We start from the raw sequence: 8,941 nt of genomic DNA, 5'->3' as shown, positions 1-8,941 counted from the left end.
ATCTATCTATCTATCTATCTATCTATCTATCTATCTATCTATCTATCTATCTATCTATCATATCTGTCCATCCATCCACCCATCCATCCACCTACCTATTCCTCTCTCTCTCTCTTTCTCTCTCTTTCTCTCTCTCTCTCTCTCTCTTTCTCTCTCTCTCTCTCTCTCTCTCACTCTCTCTGTCTCTGTGTATGAGTGTGTGTATGTGTGAATGTGTGCTTGTGTCTGTGTGTGCATGTGTAGCATGCCTATATGGAGATAGGAGACAACCTGTGGGAGTCAGTTCTCCCTGCCACCATGAGGGTGCCAGCAATTGAACTCAGGTCTTAGGGCTTGGCAGCAAGTGCCTTTACCTGCTGAGCCATCTCACTAGCCCCTCAAAATGGTTTTAATTTGCACTTCCCTAATAGCTAAAGGCATTGAACACTTTGAGATATTTCTTGGGCATTTTATCTCTTCTTTTGAGAACCCTCTGTTCAGAACCATAGCCCACTATTTTTTTTTTTTTTTTTATAAAATGAGGTCATTTGTTTTCTTGGCTCTGCTTTTTTAGTTCTTCATTTTATATATTCTGGATATTAACCCTTGATCAGATGTATGACTGGCAAATATTCTCTCCTACTCTGTGGGCTTCCTCTTTGCTCAGTTGATTCTTTTTCTCTGTCGCACAGAGGCTTTTCTGTTTTATGAGGTCATATTTCTCAACGGTTGGCCCTAATTCCTGAATGAATGATTCTAACTTAGAAAACCCTTTTCTGTACCTGTATCTTGTAGGATACCTCTTATGTTTTCTTCTAGCTGTTCAGCATTTCAAGTTTCATACTGAGGTCGACTCGGAGTTGATCTTTATAGGTAGGATGATAGATATGGATCTAGCTTCACTCCTCTACACATGGGCAAAACTTCCTTTTACAGTGCCTCTGACAGTGCTGGGGATATTTCGGAGCTGAGGTTTTAGTGGGATCCAAGTGGATTCCAGGCATCTCAGTGGATTCCAGGCATCTCAGTGGATTCCAGGCATCTCAGTGGATTCCAGGTATCTCGGTATGCCCCCACTTCCTGCTGTACAATCAGCTTTCTCTAGGGCCTTTTCTCTCCTCTTCTCTGGCTTCCCTAAACCCTCATATCTTGCTTGAACTCCTTTGCTACCTCTGCTTCCTCAGAGGCTTCTTCAAGACCCCTGAGGTGATGCCAATACCTGGGGGAAGGAGGAAGGGGTTTTCGCTCCTGGAGGGAGTGGAACTGTGCTTGTGCATGGTTGTCTGGCCTGGGCGGAGTGCCTGTAGGGTTTCGCTAATCGCCAAGAATGACTTCCTCATAGCATCTCTCGAGTGTTTGGTGAGTTTCTGTTTGTTCTCGTTTGGAGTCACATCCTCAAAGACCCCAAATATCCCACCCTTAGAACTCACCAGGTGCTGGGAGAGGAAGTGGAACAGGACCACTGTTGTCCCACTAAAGACAACCCCATGAATCAGTCCCCAGGGAGCAGCTGGATCATGTGCAGGATGAGGAGACCCTGCCTCAGGGTTGGACCACAGTATTGGGCGAACACTAATATTAGGCAAACATTCCTGCTAGACGAGGATGGAATCCATCCTGGAAGAATCCCAGACTCTCTGTTCCTTCTCTCAGCCCCCAGGCATAGTTTTCTAGATACAAAATTTATTTTGGAGTGGCTGCCACTCATTTATCCACTGGAAGGGCTTCAGCTGGCCCCAGCTGGAGGGTCCTGGGAGGAATAGGGCCGCAGGATTGGCTGCTGCTCTTCAGATCCTGGCTAAAGATACCTGTTTGGTGTGGGGCAGGTGCTGTCTCTTGGATGATTTCTGGGTTGGGCCAAAGGAGGGACTGGGTGCCCTGCTTTTCTGTGCATTTCTACATCGTGGGGTGTCCTTGCTACACCACCTCTGCCAGCCTGGTTGCTCAGGGTCTGTTGCTGCCTCTGTGAGGTTGAATCTCACTCTGGGAGCTACAGTCTCCCTTGTCCTGCTGCTCCATGCTACCCTTTCCTCTGCACAAACTCTTCTCACTCCTTCTCCAGGAAGCCTTCCTTGAATACCCCCCCCCCCCAGTGCTGTTGATGCCTAGAACCATGGCTCAGGTCTCGAGATGCTTGCTTGTCTTTGGCTTCTAGGGCAGGGACTGGGTCTCCCACCTCAGGCTCTGCACGTGCCACGCACCCATTCCCCAGGTGTGTCAGAGCAGGTCAGCCGCAGCAAGTGGCAGACACAGTCAGACTGAGAACATCTCGCTCTCCAAGGCCCAGCCCAAGGACGGGAGGGGATAAAAGTCTCGTGCCAGGGCCCCAGGGTAGAAGCACACACACCGTGACCATTTCCAGTCTGTCTGAAGCTGCGGGCCTGTTTGTCTCTGTCATGTCTCTCTCTCCGTGTCGGGCCCAGAGGGGCTTCAGTGCTCGCTCAGCATGTTCTGCTTTTTCGGGGGCTAGAGGCAGGACTGGCTTCAGCAGTAGGAGCCTTAGCTCCTCTAGGAGATACAGAGGAAGCTCTTGTGGGAGGGCCTGGGGGGCAGAAACCAGGCAAGGGGTACAGTTTGGGCAGGGTAAGGGAGGGCCTGGGCTTTCCCAGTGCCCTCCAGGAGGCATCCAAGCAGTGACCGTCGACCAGAGTCTGCTGACGCCACTGAAGATTGAGGTTGACCCCCAGTTCCAGATGGTGAAGACGCAGGAGACTCGAGAGATCAGAACCCTCAACAACCAGTTCGCCTCCTTCATCGACAAGGTGAGGGTAACAGCCTGGCCCCTGCCTCTGGGCCTCCCACAGACAACTGCTCCAGACAAGATGAACCAGAGTGAGGAAATCCAACTCTCCTGCCACTTTTCCTAATCACTTTAGTGGCAAGAATGTCCTCCCAGGGTCTAGCTAGAGGCTTTCTGGTATGCCTATGCGCTGGGACTCAGGGACGGAGAGAAGCTGGCTAGTGATGAGAAGTCTGATCTCTTGCTCCATCCAATCATAGATGTGCTCAGGTTCTTATGGGAGGGCTTGAGGCTCCTCTGCACAGGCAGAGGTGGAAGGCAAGGAAAAGGGGTCCATAAGAGGGTCTCTGAGGCTTCCTTCTCTAGAGGTTATGACAAAGGAGTCCCAGGAGTCTCAGGACCCTGTGTCTGGTTCTAGGTGCGCTTCCTGGAGCAGCAGAACAAGGTCCTGGAGACCAAGTGGGCCCTGCTGCAGCAGCTGCAGGGGAATCGTAGCCCTCAGGGCCTGGAATGCATTTTCGAAACCTGCCTGGCCCGGCTCAGGCAGCAGCTGGAGGAGCTGCAGAGAGAGCGTAGGGCTCTGGACTCTGAGCTGAAGACCTACCAGGACCAGGAGGATGAATACAAGTCCAAGTATGGCAGATGTTTCTGTGTGGTGTCTGGGGGGTGGTACGTGACGTGCTCTGCCAGACGGAGGGTTTCCTAGAATGTCCAGCACCTGGTGCTACATGACTGACCTCCATTCTGGCTCTTGACTTCCTCTTTCCTCATTCACAAGGGTTACCTGTAATATGTAGAGGAGACCCCCTCCCCATCCAGGCCCAGAGAGACCTGGGAAAAGGTTGAGGGCTCTCTCCAGAGAGGCCTAGCCTCAAGGGTCCATGTGTCTGGTCAGGACTGGGAAGGGCTTATTTAAACAACATCTTGATAGCTTTCTCAAGAAATTCCTGTTTAGCAGGCTGTGGAGCTGACTCAGATGTGCGCTGGTCTTGGGTGGAGGACAATCCCTTTAGTGTATCCATCCCCAGATCCATGGTGTGATTTACAGCTGGACTGTGGTTCTAGGCTCTCTACCTGACAGCCTGGTGGGGCAGACAGCCCTGGGCTGAGGGGTGGTGAGGGCTGAGAGCCAGGGCAGGCCTCTTGCTTCTCCTAGCTGTGGTTTCTACTGTTACACTCTGGGGAAAGGTCATCTCCTTTTGTAGTTTTCAGGGCAGGTAGGGAAGCAGCCAAGGTAGGGGTGGGGATGGGTAGAGAAAGAGGCACCTGAAGTTGCAGATCTGCTATGGAGTGTCCTGTTCTCATGATGAAACTCCTTTTTCCTGCGCAGAGGCCTCTGAGTGCCTGGAAAACCAGCAAAACATGTGGCCTGCTGTCCTCTGGGATACAGGCTGAGAGTCTGACACAAACCCCCTGATAGGAAATGAGAGAGAGGTCAATGGTGGCTTCTGACTTGAGGCCTCTGAAGATGAGGACACTCAGAGTTTGGGGGTGCAGAATGCAGGGGTGGGGTCTGACCTGTGCCTGACTCCTGACTTCCCTTTTCCATTTGTAGGTATGACCAGGAAGCATACAAGCACGCCTCGGTTCAGAATGACTTTGTGGTCCTTAAGAAGGTGGGAGAGGCTTAAAGTCTCCACTCAGGAAGCCCCTACTATGTCCTAAACCTGTCCCTAGGCTGGGAGGCCAGAGGGTAGAGATAGTGACTGAGGACATGCTGACACTCTGCATGGAGTCACCCTCTGCCAGGATGTGATATTTACCTAGACACAGAGACTTAAAGGCAAGACCTGATGGAGTTGCTATTTGACAGGCTCTGGGCTCACTGCAGAGCAGCAAGAGGTTGTGAGGCAGGGGCGGAAGTCGGAGGCAGCACAGAGGGTTGGAGTTAACCAGGGGCAGCATCCTGCAGATAGTGCTGAACAGTGGATAGGAGAAGAAGGGGTCTTTGGATACAGCAGCACGGGTGTCATGAGAGGAAGTAGGGGATGCATGGCTTCTGTTTCCTGTCCCCAGGATGTGGATGAGGTTTTCCGAAGCAAGATGGATTTGGAAGGCAACCTGGAGTCTCTGAGAGAACACGTCTGTTTCTTGACACGTCTGTATGAAGAAGTAAGGACCTGTGAAGAACAGGGGAAATTTAGGAAAGGGGACAGGATGGACAGGCTCCCTGTGGCCAGGAGGGGAAGCCTGTTAGAATAGCTTTGGATTGTGGCCGCTCATCATTTGACAATCAGCTACCAAACATCAGCGTGAGAATTCATCAATGAAGAATCAGACAAAACTCTCCCGTCATGGTACATCTAACAGAAGGCAGGAGCAGCGGTCTCAGGAGATAGAAATCCCGTCCTGTGTTAGAAGATGGTAGACGTTACGGAGGACAGGGAGGGTTGAAAATAACGGGCATGTGGCAGTTGCAAAGAAGCCGGATGCAAAAAGCAAAATCAGGCTGAAATGTGAAGGAGGGAGGGGTTCTTCAGGTAGGTAGATGCTGGGACTCTGGCAGAGGTCGTGTTCTCAGCCAGAGAAAATGTGGAGCGACCCAATGTAAGTGGGGTAGGAGGATTGTGGGAAGAGAGGTGACGAGGGGTGAGAGGGTTTTAGGGGCAGGTGATCTGGGGCCTTGTGGGTATTTTTCCTTTACTACCCACACTTCAAAAGTCACCAGAGACCACCTCAGTGGTGCTTACTTCGTGAATCTGGATCACCACTGGGTGATGGGCAAATGGATTCAGGCACCCTTCTCCCTTCAGGGAGACAGAGGACAGGGAGCCATGGTGGTGGACACTGAGCTTGCCTCTCTCATAGGAACTGAGACAGCTGAAGACCCAGGCAGATGACATGTCTGTGGTACTGTCCATGAATAACAACCGTTGCTTGGACTTCAGTGACATCATTGCTGAGGTCCGTGCCCGTTATGAGGAGATCACACGGACTAGCAAGGCCGAGGCTGAGGCTGTGTTCCAAACCAAGGTGCTGTGGTCCAAAGGGCAACCTGGGAAGGGTTGGGTGGTCCTATCTACACACCAGGGAGGTCACCAACTCTGGTCCCATTGGGGTAGCTCTGAAAACAACCTTGAGGTTTGGGGCTCGAGGGCAGGGCTGTGTTCACAGTGCAGGAGGGGGACGACAGTCAGAAATGAGGAGTCAGGCTTGGATCTCTGCAGGCATGCCTACCATGTCCTGAGCTCAAGCAGTTGACTGGCACTGGGAAAAATGCAGATATCAGGAGGCACCTCCCCAGGGTGGGAAGGCGGCATGTCCTGGATTCTAGGGTCAGAGGTAGCTGCGACTCAATCAGTGGTGCTACCTTTTTGCCTTCAGTACCAGGAACTCCAGGAATCAGCCCAGCTCCAGGGGAACAGCATGAAGGAAGTGCAGGTGCAGATTTCCCAGCTTCGGCAGGCCATACAGAGGCTGCAGAGTGAGATTGGGAGCCTCAGGAAGCAGGTATGTTCCCAGTGTCTATTGCTGGTTGGTGTCTTGTCCCTCCACCGCTAATTGTCTGCTTCCCTGCTGGGCTCATATAAAGATGTGTGTGTGTGTGTGTGTGTGTGTGTGTGTCTGGATAAACGGTTGGGGCTTCAGGTCATTTTGTGGAGACGTATCTTCAAGTCCTTTCTGAATTGCTCATTCTCTGTGAACTCCAGTCTGCATGCTGGCTTTTTTGGGGCAGAGCTTCTGTGCTGTAGGTTGCAAAGAGTACTAGCATTTACAGTCCACGAGCAGGTAGACATCTTGCTTTTTGCCTTTCCTGGGGAGAGAGTTACTTTAACTCTCAGCTCATCTCTTCTTTTGACTCTTCCTCCAAGAGCACATGGAACGTAAGGTCAAATGCTTTTCTGGTTTCCCTTTGGGAAAAGTATGTGTGAGAGGGGGTGGGGAGAGCCCCAGAACAGGAGATGAGCTGTGTATGGAGCCTTCTCAGGAGATCTCAGAAGGCTGAGGAGGTCTGAGATGGCCTGCCCTTCCAGAGAATGACTTGTCCTCTCAGAGGGGAACGGTGATGACCTTACCAGCTGTCAAGTTTCTGCTCATGTTTCAAGCAGAGGACTGGATTTGAGACCCACAGTGGGTGGTGGGCATAGAGTACAGTCAGGTAAGTATTTATGTGGGGTACCTGTGAGATGTTCAGTGGTTACGTGGGTAGTGGTATCTGGACTCCCCTTCTCAAGATTTTACAGCAAGTCTTCAAGTATGTCTGCGTATCATGTATGTGCCTGGTACCCATGAAGACCAGAAGAAGAGGGTATTGAATTCCCTAGAACTGTAATTGCAGACATTGCAAGCCACCGTGGGTGCTGGGAATTGAACCTGGGTCCTCTGGGACCTGCTTTTTAAAAATTTTAATTAATTAATTAATTATCTATTTATTTTTATTTATTTTTTATGTGACTTGGTATTTTGCTTGCATGTATTCTGTGAACCCACTTTTTTTTTAAAAAGAAGATTTATTTATTTTTATGTATATGAGTACACTGTAGCTGCCTTCAGACACACACCAGAGGGTGCATCGGATCCCATTACAGATGGCTGTGAGCCACCATGTGGTTGCTGGGAATTGAACTCAGGACCTCTGGAAGAGCAGTCAGTGCTCTTAACCACTGAGCCATCTCTCCAGCCCCTGTAAACCCACTTTTAAACTAAACACACTAGGGTCAGCGCTGAGGAGTCATGGCCTCTTCCCACTGTATGTACTTTTTCTTGGATAGAGCCCACCCCCTTTTCTGCATAGGTCTGAGAGACCGATACTGTCTCAGGGTTCTGGGTCCCCACTCAGCCACCTATCACCTTTCTGAGATCTGGAGGGGATATCTTGTCCCTGTGCTGGGTTATTTGTGGGGGGACAGAGCATTGACAGATTTTGGAGGATCTCTTCCTTTCTGAATCTAAGGTGATGCTGAAACTCCCATACCTACCTCCGCTTCTCTCTTCACACCTAGCTTTTCAGCGTCCAGGGACTGGATTTAGGATGCACCCTAATTACCACGTGCTATCACAAGATGTTTAACTGAGTCTTCCAGTCAAGATCTTGCTTCCAAAAAGAACATGTTCTGAGGTTCTAGGTAGACATGAAGAGGTTGGGGGACTCTACTAAGCCCTCTGCCACGGGAAAAGAGACAGTTAGGCAATGCTTTCCCCTGGGATGAGAGGGGCTAGGCATGGGTGGTCATGCATAATTTTGAGTGCATGAAATTAGGGTCTATCTTGGTCTTCAAATTATATCTATGGTGGGTGTTTCGAGAGGCCCTGTCAGGCTTACTACAACCTCTCTCTCCCTCATTTCTACTCCCCTCCAGAATGACGGTCTGCAGTCGGCCATTGCTGATGCAGAGCAGCAAGGGGAGATGGCTCTGAGGGATGCTCAGGCCAAGCTGGATGAGCTGGAGGGTGCCCTGAGAACAGCCAAGCAGGACATGGCACAGATGTTGCGTGACTACCAGGAACTGATGGGCACAAAGTTGTCCCTGGATGTGGAGATTGCCATGTATCGGAGGCTGCTGGAGAGCGAGGAGTGCAGGTGGGGGAACTGGGGAGGACCTGGGGTTAGGAGACTGGGTTTGGGGAAGAGGGAAGGCCAGTGTAGGCCTCTCTTTGCTAGAGGAGATTCTGAGTGTCACCGTTAGTTGCTAACGGCAACCAACTCTGCTGGGAGGGATTTAAAATGGGGCATTTCAGCCTTTCTTAGCATTTCTCCTCTTGCTCCTTCTCTTCCAGAATATCCAAGGAGCACACCAGCCAGGTTACCGTCTGTGAGTATGAGGGGATTTGAGAGTAGGGTTCCCTTCTGGTGCTGAAGATCCTGCTGTGACACCAATGCATTTTCTTGGCAGCTATAGCAGATGGCTGCATTGTGCCTGGAAGAACTTGTGGAGGTCAAGTGGTCATGCCTGGAAGAATTGGTACAGGCCAAGTGACCATCCCTGGAAGACAATGTGGGGGCCATGTGACCATCCCTGGAAGACAATGTGGGGGCCATGTGACCATCCCTGGAAGACAATGTGGGGGCCATGTGACTATCCCTGGAAGACAATGTGGGGGCCATATGACCATCCCTGGAAGACAATGTGGGGGCCATGTGACCATCCCTGGAAGAGACCATGGAGGTCAAGTGACCATCCCTGGAAGAGACCATGGAGGCCAAGTAACCATCCCTGGAAGAGACCATGGAGGTCAAGTGACCATCCCTGGAAGAGACCATGGAGGTCAAGTGACCATCCC

At 51.0% G+C, this 8,941-nt stretch overlaps 1 protein-coding gene across 1 annotated transcript in view; it reads left to right on the top strand.

The window, feature by feature from the left end:
- Positions 1-2,375: 2,375 nt before the first annotated feature.
- Positions 2,376-8,941, top strand: part of LOC114632607 (keratin, type II cytoskeletal 78-like) — a 7,902-nt gene continuing 1,336 nt past the window's right edge. Inside the window, exons 1-9 of the mRNA XM_028781165.1 lie at positions 2,376-2,741; positions 3,138-3,352; positions 4,275-4,335; positions 4,736-4,831; positions 5,528-5,692; positions 6,044-6,169; positions 8,020-8,240; positions 8,438-8,472; positions 8,554-8,941. The exon at positions 8,554-8,941 is cut by the window's right edge and continues 227 nt beyond it. Of these exons, the coding sequence (XP_028636998.1) occupies positions 2,376-2,741; positions 3,138-3,352; positions 4,275-4,335; positions 4,736-4,831; positions 5,528-5,692; positions 6,044-6,169; positions 8,020-8,240; positions 8,438-8,472; positions 8,554-8,941 (1,673 nt within the window). The remainder of the gene's footprint in view (positions 2,742-3,137; positions 3,353-4,274; positions 4,336-4,735; positions 4,832-5,527; positions 5,693-6,043; positions 6,170-8,019; positions 8,241-8,437; positions 8,473-8,553) is intronic.

Source organism: Grammomys surdaster, unplaced genomic scaffold (assembly GCF_004785775.1).
Source record: "Grammomys surdaster isolate TR1022 unplaced genomic scaffold, NIH_TR_1.0 374, whole genome shotgun sequence".
Taxonomy (NCBI): domain Eukaryota; kingdom Metazoa; phylum Chordata; class Mammalia; order Rodentia; family Muridae; genus Grammomys; species Grammomys surdaster.
This window is presented reverse-complemented; position numbering and strand designations above follow the sequence as displayed.